This window comes from Ooceraea biroi, chromosome 10, assembly GCF_003672135.1.
Source record: "Ooceraea biroi isolate clonal line C1 chromosome 10, Obir_v5.4, whole genome shotgun sequence".
Classification (NCBI taxonomy): domain Eukaryota; kingdom Metazoa; phylum Arthropoda; class Insecta; order Hymenoptera; family Formicidae; genus Ooceraea; species Ooceraea biroi.
In genome coordinates, this window is record NC_039515.1 from 7,795,444 (window position 1) to 7,818,734 (window position 23,291).

Here is a 23,291-nt window from a genome sequence, read left to right on the forward strand (position 1 = left end):
GCCGGCCGCCGCAATAAATCTGCGCGCTCGATCAGCTTACAGTAGTTTTGATTGCCAGTCTTCGGTGCTTTGTGTTTCCTTTTGCGTCGTCGAACCTTTTTACTCGTTGCCGTTTTTCGCGTTGATCCGGAGGCCGAATATCTGGCGATTGCCGGATGTTCAATTCAATTCTCGACTCGTATTCGCTGTGTTGAAATTTTATGTCAGTTTCCACGATACTTGGAGATTTCTCGCAAGATCGGATTACAAATTCTTTGGCAATTAACGAAGTTTTCAATGTAAAGTTTAGATTTAATTTTATTATCTAAACTATCAGTCGCGTCTCTCAAATAAGTACCATTTAATTGACAGTTAAGTTAAAACTTTTTATTTTATTTGGCTACATTCGTCGATGCAATCGAAATGCGCGAAACTATTTTGAGAGATCGAGAGTTCAATTGACTCATCGGCATATAATATTCCAAGTTTCCTATTTTTTGATTCGGAAAACACGCGCTTTGATTTGATGTCATTCGCGACGCGACTCGCAAATGACTCGGCTCGATTCGCGATAATCGATAATCCAAGAAAAGGCTGGAATCGGCTACGATTTCCTGGTGGTGAAGTTTGGCTATGGCGATGCTTGTGCATGTATCGAGAAGTATCGGCCGATTATTCGATCGACATCCAAGAGAAATGAGCCCTTCTGACGAACTGAGCGACGAAATGGGGCAGTTTGTTTAGATTTAAGGTCCAATTATTTTAATCACGTCTATGCTCGATGACGAGACGAGGACGTCGCTCAGTTCGTCGGAATTGGTCCTCCAATTCGATATCTTCCGATGTGACATTCTCCACGAAGATTTACAACTAGTATCAGAAGAAACGAGTGCCCGGGACCGATTTCGTACTTTGTGCCTTTGCTAACGATGTTCGAATAAGAATGATAATTCGACTTATAAAATTTTTCGAGATTTTTTAAAATACAAAAATCGCAAAATTAAAATAATTATGCTTCGTTTTCATGGAGGGAACGCTCTAATTCGAGAGCTCAATCTTGGATGAACGCAGAGCGCATATAAACCTCATCATGACACTTATATTTTAATTGAAAGGATATTTAAAGTTTACAATACTTCGTACATCAATCAAATAAATTATGCAGATTTCATTATTTTTGTCAAAATAATTAATATTTAATTAATATTTAAAATAATTAATTTTTTTAATAAGTAAAATTTCCTGTATTATGTTTTTGTCTGCCGAAATAAATATTCATCAAGTGTCATAAAACTTACGTTCGACGAAATGATGTCGTCGTAAATAATAATGATGTCAGATGTTTAGATATTAATTTATTATTTTGTTTATCGGTTTGCACTGGAGTATCCTTCGCGAAGCGTTCCCCAGTGTACGCGCACTGTTATTCATCCAAGATCGGAATCCTTTTGCGAAACCGGCCCGCGGCACGTAGTGCGTAGACACATCTACGACATGTGCACGACGAATTTTTAACACCCGTCACGATCGATGATCGAGATCGCGCAGTCGCGAGCGAGGCGTCCGCTTTAGATTTCTTGTTTCGTCGCAGAGATTCGTTGCATCCGTGCGACAAAAATCGCACGACGTATCTCTGAGTTATCGAAGCGGATGCTCGTTCCGAATCGCGGGTCAAGCATTCGTGGCAAGAAGAAATGCGCGTTCTCGATCACCGAGGGTGACACACAAGAGAGATCTACTTAATTGTGAAAGACATGATTGAATCTACGATTCGAGAGATCGATCTCGAGAGACTCGACGGTATCACGTGAATTCGGAAACTTCAGTTATTTAATAATAAGTTATATTTCTAATAATTTATTAATTTATTAATTACTTTTTCGACACATTGAATTTATTAACGTGTCGAAACATTGCGTCTCGACTTGAAAAAAATGAACGATTGCATTTGCTCTGCGTATACGATTTTTGGCAATAATTTTTTAATGACGTAATAACATAAAATAATCTAATTTCTCTCCTCAATAATAACGTCGATAACATTGCAGTAAAACCGCAATATATCGACCGCAATTAAACAGGATACAGTAAACGTAACTCGATGATGGTTACAGCATGAAAAATCGTGAAATTCGAAAATCTCGAGATCGATCGTCTCCCGTCGGCTATACACCATTACACGGAGAAAAGGCTGATACAAAATCTATATCCAATCAGAACCGACACATACAGATAGAATAAACTGCATTTAGTCGTAGTATAATGATTAGCAGTGATTGGTTGCTTCCTCTCTTACGTTTATATACGTAGAAGTAGAACTGCGATAGGCATCGACGTTACGGTTTTTTTTTTTTACTTTGTGTTTCTCTTTACAATTTATCTCTTCTATTTACACTGAATACACTGCCTCCTCGTTATGACGAATCTTATCGAGTCTTATACATATATATCACGCGTGTATTTACGGTTTAATCTACGGTATATAATATCGAGAAATCGAATGGCGAATATTTCGCGAATTCCTCGCTCGCGAAGGGACACATCGTAGCCAGGTAACTTTTCCGCCAGATGTTTGCAATCAAGTGATATCATTTCTATCATTCAGATAGAAATGTTGCGTAAAACGTTATATAATACGTTACGTCATGATTGTGTTAATGATACGTTTTATCAGGAAATCTTGCTTCTTCTTTGAAGTTGATTGAACAAGCGATCTTGTTTAAGATAATTGTTTTTCAATTTCATTATATTGATTATCAATTGCATCATGTCAATTATGAAGTTACTTTCGGAAATAATAAATGCTGAAATTTAATTTAAAATTTCTTTTTTTTTCTTGACATTTGTTTGATGTTAATTCAAGGTGATTCAGAATATGATAAAAATGATAGTTTAGTAATTTCCTGCAAAACTTGCAGGAACGTCACATCGATCACGTCGATGTAATCTCGCGATTTCCGGCGCGGAATCGTCGAAGAACCGCTGCACACGTTTATATTAATTTTCATTTAAATCCTCATATATCATTTTGAGATGTATAATCGCCTTTACGATGTTATACAAAGCGTTTGTGTATAATGCATCGGTACATTCTACGTTAATGTAAGCGCTGTGACGAACTTTTTGTATCGTGTCACGATAATGACAATGAATGATAATCAATTGGCATCTTAAATCGTTGGAAATACAAAAATTATACGGCGGAGATCAGCCTCGCTGCATATATGTCTAGACATATACAGGGTGTCCCGGGTTTTAACCGACAAACTGCGGGAGCATATTCTACTAGTGGAAATAAGAAAAAATTCTTATATCGAGTTTGCTTAGAAATGCTTTCTTACAAAGTTATAAACCAATATTGAAAAGAAATATCAGATAAGTAACAACGGATTTTTTCACAAAAATATAATAAATTATCTACGCAATGATTTAGTGACGCATTTCAAAATGTTGTCCTTGCACATCGATACAAGCTAGACATCGACGTAGTACAGAATTTGTTACAGTACGACATTCCTGAAAATTTTCTTGCATCTCAGTAACTGAATTAGTAATTCGTTGCTTTAAATCTATCTGGTACTCTCCTGTTAGGAAATCTACGTTGATACTCTCGTACGGCAGCTCGTGCATTTCCGTCACAGAATCCGTACACGAAATGAATATCGGTGTATTCCTCATTTGAAGACACTTTTGGCATTCTGATAGTAATTGCTAGTTGACACGACGATTGAAATCTAACAGCTACTGTTGTGAAAGTAACAATCATACTGAATCGTTTCAACATAGTGAACATGAATACATGTGAACATCTTCGACCTTCCAAATTCTACACTATGTTCCGTTGTTACTTATCTGATATTTCTTTTCAATATTGGTTTATAACTTTGTAAGAAAGCATTTCTAAGCAAACTCGATATAAGAATTTTTTCTTATTTCCACTAGTAGAATATGCTCCCGCAGTTTGTCGGTTAAAACCCGGGACACCCTGTATATCTACACGTTATTTCTTTTCTTTTTTCGTTCTACAATACTTGCAGTCATGATATACTATTCTACCTACGTATGTTACACGCCACCGTCTCTCGTTACTTCCAGATATTTTCCATTCGTCTTTGTTCTTTTTTCCATATTTCTAACGCATGCATCATGCATAACTTGACGCTCTAAAATCTCGCAGCGGTCTTCGCATGATTCCGATCAAAGTTACGAGGTCCCCTGCGCGAGCGATCGCGACATTTCGGAACTCGCCTCGAGTCGGCTAGAGGAAGAAGAACCACGCCATTTAGTGTATATCATACAAGAGTGTATAAGATAGACAGGCTGCCATAATTAATCGTGTGCCGTAACGAGATCGATTTCGCTCGATTTGTGCGTTCAGATTATCGGAAAGCAAAATATCCGCGTTACATTGTTGATCACTCGATTAATAATTACGTCATTTGAAGAGCGTGGCATCGCGGAACCTCTCCTACGATACCTGTGACGTGAGCTGTTGCTCACGCGAAGGCTGATAGAACACCCTGTATATATCTACGTGATCTTCGCGAACAGGAAATCAATTACAAACAGTTCATAGTTATCTTGATACTCGGTTAATTATCGGGCAGTCCATGCACCGGTACATGTATTGGTGTGTGTATGTGTACGTGTGTGTTGGTACGTCACAGTGTAAAGAATAAGAAGGCATTGCCAGCAGCAGCTTCCCTAAATTACGTTATTTTGGCCGTGAGTTTAGAGTTTAGCTCGGCGTGGGCCCGGGCCGGCACGATCAAAATTCGGGGCCCCGGACCCCGCGGACACATTGCATACACATATCGCGACTAAATCGCGCAGGGATGAACTTCTACGTTTTATTAAGTAATAAGTACAAGTAGTGTCGACACGTTGAGAGAAAAAAAAGAAAAGAGTTCCATCGCAGAGACGTGCACTCGCACGTGCTCTTGAGAATGAGGGAGCTCGTGCGCTCTCCTTTTCTATACACGTATTCTCTTTCTTCGCGCACGTGAATACACGCTAAGTCGAAGATCATCGATTCCTATTTACAGAGCCGCACTCTAATTACTGGTCTAAATGATAAATAGTGATTAGACACACGAGTCCACCAAGAGGTTGATTTATTGGTCCTTCAATCACGCGCCGGGGATTCCGCGGATCCCTGACCGTGATCAAGGTGCTCTCACCCGCGATTAATTCTACATTTCTCAACATTAAGCAAAGATTAATCACTAATTAATCATCGCCCACAATCCGCCGATAAACAATTGTTGATTAATCTCTGCTGTGGCTCAAGTAGATTTATATATTGATTTTTCGTATTACCATCGTAAATTTTTCAATGTTTAATTCATTATTATTTCATGTTATGTAATATAATCGTGCTTGTTTCGTTTTTCAAAAAATGCTTTTGTAAAAGTAAATTGTGAAACGAGATGAAAATCATGCGATGCGATCGATCGCACTTCCTCGTTGCATTTGCAAGCGTGAGAGCACCGCGGACGAGAACTACAGCTCTATTTACACAAAACGCACGAAAACACCAAGAACGAGAGACACGCGGAACATGAAATCGCGGATCGACGATTGGCGAATCAAGCGTGGCCCGCGTTTGAAAACTCGCTCCGTCCAGTACAGAGATTCTCTCGACCAGTAATATTTATAAAAAATAACAGCCACACCGTCGAAGCTATTCTGGGATATTTTACAGAGTCACCAGTCCACGATCATCCTGAGCTTGTCGATCGCGATTGCGTCGTCCGCGGCTCGATCATCGATCGTCGATCTCAGCGAAACACCGCGGCTGTCGTTTCTATTCTATGCGGATACCGTGTTGTCCGCGCGAGAAAATAGAACGCGAAATGCCGTTCTTGAGATTCGTCGATTGCCCACTGATGAACGAAAAAGAAAATATCATGTTTCTCAATATCACATCGAGGATCGATCATTGCCCGAGGTTGGAAGATCGGAGCGAAGATCGCACGAGGGGACGCTTCCAGTCCGCGGGCTCGTTTAATCATTAATTAGCTAGAGACAGTACGAGGATCATCCGTTCCTTATCTCTCTCTCTCTCTTTCTTTCTCTTCATTTTCTCTTTTTCTCCCCTTGTCTTTCTTGCTCGTGAGAGAACAACCGAGAACGCTTCTTGCATCCTTTAAGAGCAAAGAGAATGTCTTACATTATATCCTGTCTATATGTACAGCTTCACGGTCGCTTGAACACTAAAACGTTCGAAAAGGCTTCGGGCTACTTTCAAGGTACGTGAATATCCCCTCGAAGTCCTCCGAAGGATCGTTGAATATTTATACAGTCGGCCGGGCTTCCTTGTCCGCCTACAAAGCGTTCGACAGTAACGGTATCTTTTGCGGAAAGTTCTAATGATCTTCTCCTCGTTGAAACTGAAATATCTTCGCGTTTCTTCAAGCTCTAATGTTTATTCGAAATATTCAAAGTGCAAACAGAGCTGCATCGGTTTTTGATAATTTTATTGAACGTATAGTAGAGATTCGTGCTGATTAAGCTTTTTATTAAAGAATCTGGTTTTTAATACGTAATACGATATTTAAAAATTTTTGAAAGATACGATATCTTGTCTTTATCTTGTAAATATAATCGATATCGTCTACAAAAGAAAAGATTAGAATCAAGATTCTGTTAAAGTAGTATCTATTTACAGTAAATCGTATAATATGAACGTGTCTTTTGTGATTTCAAATATTAAAATCATCAAAGTTCTCTGCTTTAAACGTGCTAGAAATCTAAGAATTCTCAGAAAAGAAACCACACAATTTAAGTAATTATATGAAAACTAAAAAATGCCGTGTTAACGTCGCAAGAGCCAATGTGCTTAAAAGAAGCATCATTTTTAAAATTTTCAACAAAAGGTATCGTCATGTGCATCAAATGTGCCATGTTTATCGGCCACCTGGTAGATTATTAAATGGCGAAACGCTCCTACCCGCTCCCGGAAAGACATCTGTACAATCAGGCGACTTCGTTCGATTTTTCGCATACTTTTCATCTATTTTTATTGCTGTCGCACTTTAATTTTCTTTTATTATCGTGCACTTTGCTTTATTCGACGCTGCAAATTCTTATTCTTCTCTTTCGCGTCGAGATTGCGGGATGCAAATTAAATATCTCTCTTTGTAAGATGTTCTTGATCGTCGCGATTATCTTATTGCTCTTTCGGTAGCCATCACGTTGCGTATCCTTCGCGCGAATCGTCCTTGGCCTACAGAATTTTTATTGCAGTTTCGCATATTCTTATGCACAAACCTGACATGCCTCGCCAACTGCGTAGCTACTATTCAGCTAAGCTTGGGCCTTTGCTTTTTGTTAACTACAAATGCCACAGTACCAATCTGTTTTGAAAGATATATTACGTACTGAAAACAATGTACATTTAGAAACGCGTCAAATAAACAAAAGTAGATTAAAATTTATAATGAAAAACGAAAAACTACGAACGTTTCTCGATTCGATTAAATACAATCTTAAGTTCACATTAAATTAGATATTGCAGAAGGCCACCAGACTGCAATCAGATTATTATCTACATAACTATTATACATATTTGAAAAGTGGTAATTAGAATCTTAGGAAAATAATATTATATGTATATGTATAATCAATTAATAATATAAAAGCTATTTGTAAAAATTTTGGTACTTAACTCTCTCCGATTTTTCTTTTTCGATTAAAAGGGAAGAAACAGAAATTATTTGTTCTCGCGTTTGCTTCGTTTGTTCGAGCTACGATCCTGCGCGTCGTTGATGCTTTAAACGCAGCCCATAAAACGCGCGATTGCGACAGACGTAACATGTGCCTATTCGCATGCTGCTTTATGACTCGTTGTAAATACCGTGTAATTGCACGCGAATAAAAACTTCTCCATTCTTTCGCACCCTTTCGGCTTCCTTCTGGTCAGCCGATGTCAATCGGCCAATATGTCACGCCGACCTTTTGTCGCGTCCAACTTTCGCAACAAGTACCGCAGAGAATTATCGAATTTTTCGAAAATATTATACGCGCGTTTGCCTCTTCGATTATAATTCGGCGAAGCATGAGATCAGATTTCATTTGAGAAAAGAAGATGGATATAAAACGCAAAAAGTTGGCGAAAAATCGAACGAGGTCGCGCTCGATTCGAGCGAATATGTACATCGGTGACACTCTTACGTTACAATTCCCTTATGTATTCACTATGCTTAAATTGTACCGATGTATAATTATAATCGTAAACGCGATAAAATATTAAGGCCTCTTAGTTACTAACGACAGGTCGTCACAATTTTGTCTCTGTTCGCTACGACTATCCTACCGATGAGAAAGCGACAAGAATCGTTTTATCTCGTCTCACAGTCCACAGAACCGCCAAATATCGATCTGTCGAAACTTCTTCGTCCTTCTCAAGAATGTAGAAGTGAAAAATGCGCGAATCCGAGGAACCTTGCATAAATATCTAATTGAATCAGTTATCGATAATCGCGTTTTTTTAATAAAGCCTGCTTCTATGTATACTGATTGCAAGATTAAATTTTGATTCGTCCTTTAATGAAAATTGGAATGTATTCACAGTTTGTATAATTAAATTACTTTTATTAGAGTTATTTATCAAATCTAAAAGAAGTTCACACCTGAAAACGTTATTATTTTATAATTTTCTCACGCGTTACGATTATCCTTACAATCTTAAAGGAATTTTCTAATTTTTACAGTCGCTTAATTGCAAGACGCAACTGATTGTGAGTTCCTTTTCTGGCGCACTTTCTTGGTCCACTTTGAGGATATCACGGAACCAATGATGCGGTCCACATCGAGATGCAAAGAAAATTTCGCGTTTGCGAATGTGTCGATGATTTTTCGTCGAGTGTTCGATATCGGCGGGTTTCTGTCGTGAGAGATCCGAATTATTTACAATTTGTACAACTTCGCGTTTTGGCGCGAATCCAGAAGAAAGATCGCCGACGGAGGACAATTAAATTACTCGCTACTTGATCGGCAACGAGAGCGCGCGAAACGATCATTGCTATCACTCGCATTTATTCGAACGATTTCCTTTACGCGACAGAAGAATCCATTTTGCGGAAATTTACGTCTGTTTCTCTTCTGTCGCATAATCAAAAACGAAACTGACGCAAATGCGAACATCGACGTGCGAGCACAAATCGCGAGGAATTCAAATCTGTTATTTAATAATTAAATCGAGATCAAAATAATTCAAACCAAACGAGAATTAACGAGAAATCAATCAAATTAATTCGCAAAAACCTAAGTTGCAGTCAATCTTTGTATAATATTAAGTAGTAGTACGTAAAAAAGCAGAATTATTAACTTAAGATTTAACTGAACTAAGAGCTATAGAAGCCGGGAAGGGACAGGACGTTTATGGAGGGCGGCTACGTGCATATGGAATTGCCAAATCAAAAACAACAGAATCATCGCTTTTAATCATTTTTTTTACTTTCTTCTTCTTCCTTTCCGTAGCAACTTTATTGTTCGGTGCATCTCTCGTGCCAGCCATTTTCCATGGTGAAGGCGCATTCGCTAGTGCGGAATATACGTAGACTTGTTTATCCTACGCTCTCTTTTGTCGCTTATTTAAGGTCATTATCTATAATGTAGATATCTTATCTCCTAGTCTCCGATTCATCTCGATTTTCTTGTCGCGAAAAGAACATCGACGACATGATGTACGTGTGTGAGCGTGTGTTTGTGTTTCAGCTGCAATACGCGCGCGTTACGTGTGAGTTCATGTTGATACAAATATTCGTAATTAATCCTCTCAGACACACAATTAATTAAATCGAAACGGTCTTATTACGTAGTTTGGAAGGAACATTCGAATTTTCTTCCGCGCGAAATTTTTGCGCGAAAAATTGAGAAAATCTAGCAAACGAATTATATCATATCGTAGCAAAATGCGCGCACGAAAGTAGAAAGTCAACTTCAGTCATTAGTCTTGTTGATTAATCCGTTTTAGGTACAAAAGGGAAAAAAAAAGTAAAAAGTAAAACTAATCTCGCGATTCTCCTAAGCAATCGAAATGCTCGTTAATTAATCGTGTTCGCGCGCGATCACGTGAAACGTATGTGTACGTGTGTCGCCAATTTATTATCGTATCCGAGTGCTCGCAGTTCTCCGCGTTATACTCGACTTGCATATCCCGGATCGATCTTGGAGCTCGAAAGGAACGTTCACGTTGGACGAAGTTTCCGCGGGAGAATTCTCGATCGAGCAAGTTCCGACGTTCCCGATAATAAATCCGATAACGGCGATATAACTGTGCGCGTCGCGTTATCCCCGTAACGTAGAACGAAGGGAGTTCCCTCGTTCTCCGCGCTTCGAATCGAATTGAACTTTCCGCCAGAGTTTGCTCTCATCCGATTTAAAATGCAAGACGACAGAAACGTTCGATCGCGAGACAGCGCTAATGCGCGTTTCGCAGTCGCGACGAACTGCAATTTATGTACACGTTAAACGCGATGGCGGTCTATTTACAAATGAGAAGTGCGAATCGAGAGAAGCGCGTTGTGACAGCTCGAAAACGACGACGATACGTTATTTTTTTGCCGCGACAATCACGGGAGGATCTCAGACGAAAGAAGCGAAAGGTCCGGCGTTGCTATAGCGGAGAGAAGGTGCACTGAAAACTTCATAAGTCACATGTAATTTTATACACAAGTATACTGAGAATTCCATATATAAATCGCACATGATTTTGTACAAGTTACAATTTCATCGATGTCACAAAGAGTCTACATTTTCCTGATGTAGAAACAAAAATGTCGCGTTTTTATGAAAAGGAGAATACGATTAAATTGTACTAATTACTGCTTCCTAGCCGTTACACAAATTACTTTACGCAAAAGTATTTTTCTTTCTTCTTTTTTTTTATTTTTTTGCATAACACCACGCCAAGAGGCTCGAAGAAACGCGACTCGCAGGTATCGTGATTACGCAGCGTTCACGGCGAAAACGTGCAGTGGCATTTGCATCGTTGTTATCGATGTTGTGATAATGAGTCGTACACGTTAATGCGTGTATGTTACATCTACCGCTAACGCAGTTACAGCGATACGCATTACGAGTTGTGCGTTGCGTGTCCATGGAGATACTTACATATTAAACATACAAATTCAAAGAGGATCGAAGAACGCGCCTCGATCCTTTGTTTCGTTGAAATCGGCTCGACATGCATCTCGCAATTAAATGGAAGCACGATCGACCATTTCGATCTCTGCCTAGTAATGTCAATTATATGACTTATCATGTCAATCATCTAATCATGTTGCTTCAATTCTCAAGATGTTTTTTTCATTAATTGTAGCTCTCAAATTCTTTATTTCGCATTTTCAACATGTCCACGTTTGTCATTAAAATATATCCTTCCGTTTTAAATCTTTCGTTTGGACATTTCTTAGATTCTCTTTTTCTAAAAATCATTTAATATCATAACCAGAGCTATAAAAAGTTATATGGCAATTATCTCCTCTAGAAAGTAAAAATTACAACCAGAGAGTTTACAATTAACGAAAAGCTATTTCTTGCATAAAATATAAGTTTTAGACAGTTGGTGATATAAAAGATCGCGAAATAAAGAACACTCGGAAATAAGAAATAAAGAGAAATGTCTTCTATTCTTTTGTCCTTATGAGACGACAAAGAATTGAAGCATAAGTACAGAAATAGACCGCTCAAATTGCACGTCTTTTAATCTAATTCGCGATGACATCACAGACAGACGAGATCGGTCGTCATTTTCCACTTTCCCATCATCGGCGAGAATACCGACATCGGGGAGGAGTTATCGAGGAGCCTCAATACAATCTTCGACACGTACTTCTCTTTGTGAATCAGACACGCGGCGCATTGATTAAGCACTTAATTAATTAATTACAATTAACTTAGGCGCGGCAACTGCCTCGCAACGGCGGTTTCCGGCGCGTCGTCGCTTCCGATCGGTCGTCACGAGCGGATCCGCGTAAAAAAGAGAACACATGTGCTTTTCAGTTACCGTCAACGAGAACCAAGCACGCGTGGCGCGTCTCGCTAGATCGCTACTACCTACTACCGCCCTTCGCTCGCATTTCTCCTAAAGGTATTTCGTTCGATTCAGAGCTACTTACTGGCTTCTACCTAAGTTCCCTTAATCTCTAAAATCACACTCGGAACGTAATTATGTGTACCGTGCACCCTTCCACTTCTCTCTGTACACTGCCCTTCGCGAAGGGCACGAGACGCGATGAAGCGAAAAGATAAACGCTGCTGAGCGGCATATTCCCACCGAGTTCGGAATTTCGGATCGGGAATCTCTTTTCAGTTCACGGGAGAACGACCTCCATATTCCATTACTGATAAATCAACGCCGGAAAGAACGATCATTACTGAAAACATCCAAATTGCATAGTCGTACAATACTTTCCGTTAGCCACCGCTAAAAATTTCCGTTTCCGCTTTCTCTCGTAATTGTAATTTTTTTCTACGTTTCTCGCCCGGATTCGCGCGTCGATTCGCGGTCGCACGGCAGTGGGCGCTCTTACAATAATGTACAACAATTGAAAATAATAAGAGCGGAGGTATTACTTATCTATACAGAAACGATTTCGATCCATCGTTCTCTTCCCTCTCACTTTTTCGTGCGGATATATACGCTCTCGTCGGGGATTGAGACCGAGCCTAAAGCCCCGCTCAGATTTTCGGATTTACATTTTGTTCTATGTTTCGTTCTATGCTCGTTCTCGCTCGTTTCTCAAAATTCTACCAGAAGTGTTTGAGCCTGAAAGGATTAAGCCGGTCCCAATTTCCGATTTTCCTTACTTTCTATCTTGATCTATCCATCTTCTGTCTCTTTCGTTCTCTCACATGTTTTCCCATATCGATACCATTGCGCTCGCATGATACATCGGCAGTGTATTTATTGGAATAAGTCGCGATCCTTCGATCGCGCGAGGGAAACTCGCGTTCGCGAGGTAAACGAGGGAGCATCGTCGTCGCCGGGGTGGACGAGGACCGTTTCCTCGACACGGGATTTCTCGAAATTCTCGAGATGGGTCGGCGACAAGATCGTTGGACGTCGATACGTGGTTCGTACGTATCCTCCGTTTTCCCGCTCTCCTCGTTCTACGCGACGGAAGTGCGGGAGTCCTGCGGAACTCTATCGCAAGAGAGTTCCTTCATCGTTCCTTCCCGACTTTTTTCGAACCTGAGATCCAACAGTGCCATCGCTCGAGATCGACATCTCGAGAGACGGACCGAGACGCTCGTGAAAGCGTAGGACGCGAGCATCTTTCATGCTATCGCGAAACGGCGAGTCATCAGCTATAAAGAAAGTATCATCGAAAGATTTATAGTAGGTATCCGTCTTCCGAGTGATTTGAAGATTCTTCGATGATCTATGGACGATCTTTCGCGTATCTAGTTCGGAATCCATCGATCTTCGAAGCTGTCTCGCTCCTTGCACGACTTCGATCGATTCAAGTTCATCTCGCGCTTGAATTCTTTCCGCTTCAACATTCGCCGATGAATGTGAAAATATCGCGCGCAATACGATGCTCGCAAACGGATCTCTCCCGACGGATCTACCGATTTCAATTTCCACGACTCGCCGTTGCGATTTTTTCCCACTTTCCCTTTCTTTCCACACTCTCGCATATCGTGCGCATATCTCGTGATTGCTCACCTATCTTCTTCCTTATCCCGCAAAGGGACATCTCGATCAGAGGGTTTTTGTTCCCAGCGAACGCGCTGGTTGTGAAATTAAATGCTTCGTCACGTTATTAGCGCCGACACTAGGGAGGAAAAGTGCCGTCTCGCGATTCCGCCAGCCGTTATATATCACATTCGCCGCGAGTTTTTACTTTCTCGCAGTATTTTTCATAATTGCCACTCCATCGAGAAGGATCAATGACTTCTCCGATTCATCGGTCTTCTTTCTTGTATCTCTCTCTTCCCTCATCGCCGATCTGTCGCCGATTCAGCGAGAGTCTCGTTTCCATCGAATATCGATAGTGATCGATTAGTTCGCACGATGCTTGACTCTCGCTCCAGTAAACGGAGAATCTTGCGAAAAACGTCTTTCTCCCGTAAGAGGAAAAGTCCTCGAGTTTCCGCTGATCGGAGGAAGAATTGATCGCGCGACATCCCCCGACATCCTCGATCAATGACGATTGAATTCAACGTGCTATTTTCGCGTTCCACGAGCAACAATCGCACAAACAATCTAAGTCTTTTTACTTGATTATTCGAAGCGATAGTTTCATCATTGTCGCGAGGACGTCCTCGTGATAACAATGAGATACCGAGACATCCTCCCGAGAATGAATCCGCTCGATGCTTCGTGAGGATGTCGTACCTCGCGATTCCTCGAGCGTGTTCTTCAACGATATTCTATCAGGGATCATTCGATCTCGCGCGATAATCTCGTCGTTGCAACGACCTCCTTCTTCTCGTGGAAACGTCCTTTTGAGAACGCGCTGCGATTCGTAATGCGATATCCACGCTTTCGTCGGAGAGACGAGGTCTCTCCTCGATCAGGACGAGAGAAAGTGCTCTCTTCTTCTTATCCCGGCACTTTCCTCCCGCAAGTGCGCTCGCACGCGCGCATACACGATTATAAATGCCAACTGACCTCGCGCGACCTGTGTACACGTGTGTAAAATCTAAGGAAAGAACAAAAAAAAGACTGGCCCGTCTTCTCGACGCTCGCGTTTACTAATCGCTATTAAAACTATTACTTCTTTCACCTCCTCTCTCTCTCTTTCTCTCTGTGCTCCCGCTCTCACGGTACCCATGATTCCGCTCTTCGGAAATCCCCCATCGCGCGTTCTCTCTCTCTCTCTTTCTTTCTCACGGAATTAATTGGCTACTTCGTGTTTTAAATTGGCTAGTGTGTATGATGTGTAGATAACTATCGTGTGTATGCATGTGTACGTGTGTGTTTGTCTGTGTTGCGCGTATATGTGTACGTATCTATCTCCCCTCGGTCGTATGTATACAACGTATAATATGTATAATATATTGCTATATATACACACAGGGTGCTCGGTGAAATGCGCAGCAAAATGACGGATTAGTGCTCTTGTTGAATTTCAAGTTGATCTTGCCTTCATTTTCTTCATGATACACAAAAAATTGTCCTTTTTTTATTCATTAATCAGTCTATGATTAATCTTTAGAATCGGTGGATTTCTTCAGATCTCACGAGTATTGTGGAAGTTTTGTGAGAATCGATACTTATATTTCACTAATTAAATGGAAATCTAGCAATCCACCGAAACAAACCATTAAAGTAAATCGCGTCTAAATTTAAATATTGTGAAACAGAATATTATTACCCGTACTTCTATTTCAATGCCAAATTATCTTTCGACGAAACTATGGTTAAGTGTTCCGAGAAGAAAAATCGAGAAATCCGCGGCAATGCATCACTAAAGGAAAATGTCTCCGATTTCCTTGAAGGAAGTGTCTCTCGGAAAAAAAGCTTGGAGGAACTTTCAAGCCGTTTTATGCAGTTTTTATTTTACGCGGAAATACGAGCTTGAGAGAAAGGAATTCGAGAAAACGAATTTCCAGTTAAAATACATCTTCGTGGAAAAATCGGAATTCCCCTGATTTATTCATCGAGCATCTCCGAATTCGAATTATTTTCAAACTACTTTCGAGTTCCTCGAAGAAGCTCCACTCGTGCAAGAAGATTAGATAATTGGCGAAAACGCGTGGTCGAGATAAATCGAACGAGCATCTCGAGATCACCGTCATTTTTCCGCGCGTCTCGCGATGTTCCATGCGTGTATATGTATCAGCTAGTCGAAAATTGAGGCTACAGTGTGTGCGGCAGTCTATTGTCTCTCTTGGCTCTTCTCTCCGCAGTTTCCAGCCCCCGTCTTCCTTCCGTCCTCCTCCTCTTCTCTCTTGGTGCTATCGGCGACTTACTATCTTCCGGTCGACGAGGATCCTCCTTTCTTCTTGTCGCGCGACGCAAAGTCGTCGGTTTCGAGTCCGATGGCCTATCTCGGGGACGGGAACGGGGAAGACTTTATTCCCACTGGTGTGGAGAGGGTGGCAATTCCGAGGGGTGAGCCACCGTGGAGCTGCAAGTCGTACGAACAAGTCATTAGAGGAGCGATGAAGGGGCGAACGGGGGTGGATGGAGCGAGGAGGCTACAGGCTGAAGGGGAGACGTGCGACCCTCCTTTGATAACACGCGAATCGACCACCCTGTATAAACGGCGAACGGTATTCCGACCGAGCGGACACAACTTCGCTCGGCGGCAAAGTTACCTTTTCATTTATTCATTTTAAATCTAATGACCTTTTTTTATTTGCATGTCGGAGAGCTCGACAGGCGAGAATAACTCGATCGCCGTGGGACAGTTAGGGCAATCGATTCACGCGGAGTGTGAAGGGTGACAAGTACAACTACGTGCGAAACGCCGAGCTAACTTTTTACAGGCAGAAATAAGAATTTCCGAGTACTTCAGGTGGATGAAAGATTTTAGTCTTAAAACGGCAGGAATGATTAGAAATTTGGAATATATGCAATTTTGTAGCGCTTATTTATCGTCTGATAAGTATTCGATAAGCAGATTTATAAATAAAGGAATACATATTTATATAATTCAATCAGTTACATATAAACATTCGAGAGAACGTTATACAGAAATTCATTTAGAGTAATTCAAAAATTATCATTTGCATATTACGCGGAAGCTCGCTCGGCTATTCGCGTTTTCTAATGATCGAGAACACGAAGTGTACGAAACGTCATGAAAATAATTTACAACTATCATTTCGCACCTTGGTATTATCAATCGACTAAATCGTACGAACTGAAATCGTCAACGAGCAGCAACGGCGCGGTGTTTCTCCTTCTCCGAGTTTCGAGTCGTTAAAAATAGCATTACTATATTTTCATTTAATGTTACTTTATATTTCTTGTCACAGTTACAGAAAGCATGAATAATTGACACATGTATAAGTATATGTACACAACGAAACTCTTTATCCTCTAAACTCGCGTGTCTCTCTACACCTAAAGATGCTACGATCGGCTTTCTACACACCGAGCCCAAGCTTCCACCTCGCTCATCTTTCGATTGTGAATCATCCTCCGTCATTCGGGCATTAACGTAATCGCCAAAGCGGCGACCGATATCGATAATTACCAATTACCGTTATCAGGTCGGAGCACGCGCTACTCGCTCGTGACGATCTATCCGAAGAGAGTCGAATGGGTCTCGGCTCTCGATAAAATAATAAAAATGTCCGTCTGATTTCCATGCAGCTGTCAGCATGCGTGACAGCCGATCCGTCTCTCCTCTAAAACTCTCTCTCTCTCTCTCTCTCTTACTCTCTTTCTCTCTATCTCTTCTTGAACACAGTGTTACTCCCGACATAAATCTGCTCACGTTTTTTTTCTCTTTGTCTATCGTCTACGTCTCTCTCTCGGGCTGTTCTTCGAAGTTAATATCGACCTATCGGGTGGATGTCATCTATAGCGGAAGGTGTTTCGTATCATCGGGCTGCGAGCTATAACATGGATCCAGGGGTGGGGTGAGGGTCGGGGAGAGAATCTTCTTCTCGATCTATCTTTTTCTTTTTTTTCGCAGCTTTTCGCGAAAAGAGAGCTTATGCATCATGTTTTTTTTTGTTCCTCTTGGTTTTCTCTTCGGCGCGTCGCGGTACTCATGTCTCTTATGTCGACGTTTCTCTCAACTGAAGGCTGCATGGTGGATCAGGCCTTCTTTTACGCTCATAATGTCAACAATGTGAAGCAATGTGCCCATTCGGGTATTTTCTCTCCGTTTTCTTTCTACGCGCAAGTAGCACTTTCGTAAAATGGTGAGACAACACGAATTGCGCGAGTCGCGCGCGCGCAAAACCGGGGTGACCACTTGCGATTCGTTGTATTTCGCTTATTAATATTCAGACACTGCAAAACAAAGATTACGACAAATCAAATTTTCTCCTCCCGAGAATGGATGCTGAGTTAGAATCGAGGAAGGGGAGAGATAGGGTTCAGGCAGACTGAAACAGCAGTCGCAATAATTCCTGCATAAGAGATTCATCGAAGCAAAATGAATTTTGAAATACGAATTTTACTCTGTAATTAATTTGTGTTTCACTCTCACAACTTTCCGATTTCCCGCCTATTATTGCTCTACTTTTTTATACTTTGATATAATTGAATAATTAAAATACATAATAATGGCGATATATTTTAATGAGGAGTACGTGTTTCCTTTCTCTCATTATTCATGGTTACTTTGCAAAGTTTAAGATCGAAGAAAGTAATCTAACACATACATTTATTATAATCACATTCAGTTTCCAGAAGCAGGACTAAAACTGATTTTTCTTTTATCGCGGCACAGTTTCAGCATTATTTTATCACAGTACTACGCAATCTACCACAAACTTAACATTTCACGGAGGAATATAGAATCGCGGGGATGAAAGGGGAGTCGCACGATCGATGGATGTTCCTCGAAGATCGTGTCCTCTTTTTAATTAGACTCCTTCGGACTCGCCTTAGAGTGGCCGCGAAAGTGGGCCAACGTCGATGCGATTTCTCGCTTCAGCAACGCTCTCGCCCAGTCAAGAAAGAGAAAGAGAGAGAAAGAGGAGAAAAGACAGAGAGAGAGAGAGAGAGAGAGAGAAAGAAAAAAAGAGAGAGAGAGGACGGAAACACTCGGACAAAGGAACGGTATCCTGCCGAGTGGCATCGGGTATATTATCGTCGTGCGGATGTTTAAAGGTACCCGTTAATTATGCGTACGCGAAATTGCTGCTAATTAGCGCCGCTGGACATATCTGGACACTCTTGTCAGTCGTCGCTTAAAGCTGTGTCACTCAAATTCGCGAAAATTGACACTGAAGCGGCCTAATTTCGTCGGAATTCGCTTCAACCCATAGTTTGCTCGAACAATTTTACACTCGCACGCGTTTGACGTAAATGCAGAATATCAGCGCTCGACATAACTATAAATTGGATACTTGCGCTTCGGATAATGTGCGACTGTAGCGGTAAATATTTCATAACAAATTCTCAGACGATGTGAATATTCGACACACAGCGTTTCTTCTTAAACGTTCCGACAATTTCGACACATGATTGAAACCAGTTTTTAATCCAACCAAACAGGTTCTTAATCTATTTGAGGTCATGTCGCAGTGTATAGGAAGCACTCTTCATGCAGCTTTGACAAATATCCGGCGGCATCGCTTCGAAATTGCCAAAAATCATCTCATCCAACCGACAATTCTATAATTGTAAATTGTCCAAATTGTCCCAGAGAAATCAGAGAAATCCGAGAGAAATTCTGTAATATTATATTATTTCATGCATATCATATCGGATCTTCGAGGACGTCCAAGTGCGAACATCGTCGCGCCGCCGTATCGTCGACCATTCGTGATTCGTGATTCGTGTTCTCGAATTCACCCTCAATTACACTCAATTGTGCAAGCAAGTGTCACCCCGTTCGAGCGCGATCGACCTGGTCCGAAACCCGACACAACCGATTCGAGATGTGACACTACAGGGTGTCGCGGGAACCGCCAGTCGCTCCTCCGCTTTGAACGTGCCAATAAATGCGGTTCTGCTTGGTCTCTGTTGGTGAATCCGCATTTATTCGCACAGCGTTCGAGCAGCGGAAGGGCGGCGGCATGGCGGTTCCAGGTGTGCACCGGTCATGCGGTACAGTAACTTCCGGCGGAACGTAAAGTGGCGCGGTATCGTGGCGCACGCACATCATGAGGTAAACTAAGGACGGTCAGAGGACCCATGGTGAACAAAAGAAGTACAGAAGAACAGTGTAACACAACTAAACCAAAGGCAATTATAAAATTGGCATTATAAAAAATAGGCTGGATCATGTACCTCTGCGAGCGAGGTCGCGCCGACTATAGCTGACTCTCGGTTCATTCGGTTCGTTCAGGAGGAGGCGTAACACGATTGGTAGTAGTAGTAGTAGTAGCGGTAGTGGTAGTGGTAGTAGTAGTAGACGATAGCGGTAGTAGTCGATAGTAGCTGACAGTGGTAGATAGCTGAGTCGGTAGTGGTAGTAGTAACGTGTACGTATACGCGACGCAGGGCGCTGGTTCGGCGATCGGCTTGCTCTAACTTGACGGCAGATCAAGCAAGACGAACAACTGTTACAACATCCAACATCACTTGGCACAAATCACACTACCCAACAGCACGCGTTTTGTAGAAGTCATGGACGATCGATCGAACTGATGAGATCTCGCAGATCTTACGATCTTGTCTCCTCTTTCCGGAGATCAGAATCAGACGTCAAGATTGAAACTTGATTTTGATTGAAAATGATTGATTTCATGGAAGACTTGCAGCGGCAGTTACATCCAGACTCTTAATTGTTTTATTCTTGACACATTAATAATAATATCACCTATGGATAATTTTGAATAATTTGAAGGATTGATTTATTTCAGACGATCCGAAGAAGTCGCTTCTTTGTTCAACGATTGTTCAAAATGCATCAGATGTTGTATTTACATCTCGCTTAATCTTTGTTAAAACTGTTTAATCTGCAACAGAAAATCTGGACGTAATCTGGCGTTATTAATTTAGAAAGGGAGTCGCGAAGCCTTAGTCCCTCAACTCCCTTTTTCTGTACTTCTACAAAAGGAGAGTGAGATTTTGTTGGATAGCATAATCTGCGGGAAAATATCATGATATCGATAACTATGAACTTTTTATCTACTTGGTCTCTGCTCGTTCGCTACATCGAGAGATCGCACACGGCGATTACGTCACAGTGGGCCGACAGGGTTACGTGAGACACATACATATTTAATGTCTACTTTACACTTCGGAGCAATATTACGAAATGTACACCGCGCGTCCTTCGAGGACGATCAGCAAGAGGATCGCCAGGACGAGAGGCCCCTCTTTTTCTTTTTTCTCTCACGGCTCGTTCCCAGTCCGATTCGATCGATTTTGCATTTACGCGCCGGAAGACTCAGCTGGCTCTAGTCAGCGCTACTCTCTTGAACACCCGATATATATCCCGCTCGCTCTACTCGACTGCTTCGACTCGATAAGAAACACTGTGCGCCCCTCTATGAACTCTCTTGGGGATTATTAGCCTGTCTGTCTTTTTTGAACGGGGATGTAGGATCATGACGCAGGAGATGCATAGATGCGAAAGGAGGGGGAGGGGCGTTGATTAATCTCAAAGGGAAAATTAAAGGAAGAAGGGTGAGTATGTATACATTATATTTTTTTTAAGATTCTATTGGAGGGTTTGTTCTCCGTCGACTGGCTCTGGTGACTTTTTTTTCCTGTATTCAGGACATTTGTGGCTCAGGTCGTGTCATACCAGGTGTCCCAGAACTGCCGAGATATTCGGAAGTTATAAGACTATCAGTCAGAGTTGTAATTAATATCGACCAATCAAGATAATAAAGAAATTCGGCAAATAATTAGTTTTAAATGGAATTGTGTTTGGTTTTTCTTCATTATCTTTTTTAAACATTAAACACATTTCTATTGAATATATTGAATTAATATCTATTCGGAATCACGTACACAAAGGGCAAAATTTTGCCGCAAATTGCGTACAAGTTCGAGCTCTAGAAAATCCTCAATCCAGTTGACGACCGAAAATCATTAATTACTTTAAATTTATCGTTTTAAATAATTGTTTATTTCCTATTCCCGGTAGTTCTGGAACACCGTGTATACCCGTGAGATAAGGACAACTCGCATAGATTCGCCTAACACGGCTTACCTTGCGAAGCTCTTGAACGCCGCTGATTGCGGATTTATGCAGAGCGGCACTCGCGATGTGTTCAGCTGTTCCGCTATAAATTTGTGCATCTCCTCTGAAACAGACAACAACGTGCCGGTATATGAGAGAATGACGAGATGCTGATGATCAGAGGTGCGATATGGTCTCCCATGACTAACGACACCGTAAACAATGCCATGATTCATATTCTCATTGCATGGTCAGCGCTAAATGCAGTTACAGTGTCTCTTTTTGTCTCGCGCATCGACAGTTGCAGTTCTTTAATCATATGATTCTATCGTCACAATCGAACATGATTATTATGCCGACATCATCACTTACAAAAAAGAAATTACGAAAAGAAATTGCAAATTCAGAAATATTTTTCTGAAAAGTTCCGACAGCTTTTCAAATTTCATTTATTTCCACATTTCATGAAATTTTGACGGATGTTATATGCTGCATGATTATTAAATTAAATCGCAGATAATTAAATTAAATGCGGTATTTAATCGCACGCAACGACGTTGGTGCGGAAATGTGATCCACATCTGGCGAAAATTGGATCGCGTGAACGATAATCGTATTTTTTTACAATGTCGCTCATGCACCACCATTTCTCGGTTCATCGTTAACGATTATAGCTTGAGGAAAGACGACAACCTCATGGTTCTCAACCTCCAGGCGCTGCGCTGACAACGAGATAAACTATGATTTATCGCGACACGAACACTCACACGTACGCACGAGCATGTTTATCGCGGTTATTGTTCTCGAATAGCGCAGCCACGTGCCTGAGATACTTACTGCGTACGTCACTATCTTCGATGTTCGCTAGAGACATCCTCGAGACAAGACATCGAGGTTCCGTTGCAATTTATATCGCGAAAAGGAGCTTCTTGTCAATTGCATTAATTGTATCAATTGCATCTTGTGTGAAACTTGATGTAACATACACGAGAAATTGACGTAAAATCGCCACCGATGCCAATCTTGGGTCTCAAAATCTTGGATATTATAAAGAAAGTGATCTTCCATTTAACATCTCAGATATTATACGTTTAATTAACAAAATTGAATTTTGTTAATTAGACTTAAATAAAATCAAAATTATTTGTCATTCATTAAAGATATAGAGGAGAATCCCCTATTATGAGATATGCTCCTAATATGAGATAATGGGGTTTCTGCTAAACTAGTGAGCACCATCTGTTAGTTCCACCATGAACTTATTACTCTTGGTGTAAAATGTATTTAGTGAAAAATTCATTGTTCGTTATTGCGTTTAGCCTTTGCAAGAAAAGATTTGTGAAATTGTGAACATGTCAAAGGAACTTGAGGTAAGTCTTTAAACCTTGTTTATTATATAATAAGGAAATGGTTGGCAATAAATTCAGTATGCAATGATAGAGTAGAATCGTAGTAACAGGAAAATACGCGATTTGTTGAATTGCTTAATTGTAGAGATTAGATTTCATGATCGCGGAACCGCTAGGCGTGTGGCTCGTATAATGAGATATTCAGGGTACTCTTAATATGAGATAATTATTGCTCGAA

The 23,291-nt window shown here is 41.1% G+C and overlaps 1 protein-coding gene across 6 annotated transcripts in view; it reads right to left on the bottom strand.

Annotated features, from left to right (window-relative positions):
• Positions 1–3,991: 3,991 nt before the first annotated feature.
• The window catches only part of LOC105283744 (serine/threonine-protein kinase NLK), a 108,942-nt gene continuing 89,642 nt past the window's right edge, over positions 3,992–23,291 (bottom strand). The window contains exons 9-11 of one of the 6 annotated variants that reach the window (XR_003407185.1): positions 21,735–21,828; positions 17,385–17,908; positions 3,992–16,067 (exon numbers count right to left, since the gene is read on the bottom strand). Coding sequence is in view for 3 of the 6 variants with exons in the window: in XM_026973279.1 (XP_026829080.1) it covers positions 16,013–16,067; positions 21,735–21,828 (149 nt within the window). In the remaining 3 variants the exon portion in view is untranslated. Of the gene's footprint in view, positions 21,829–23,291 lie in introns of all 6 variants that reach the window. The other 5 variants (XR_003407187.1, XR_003407186.1, XM_026973280.1 and 2 more) reach the window with 5 other exon arrangements.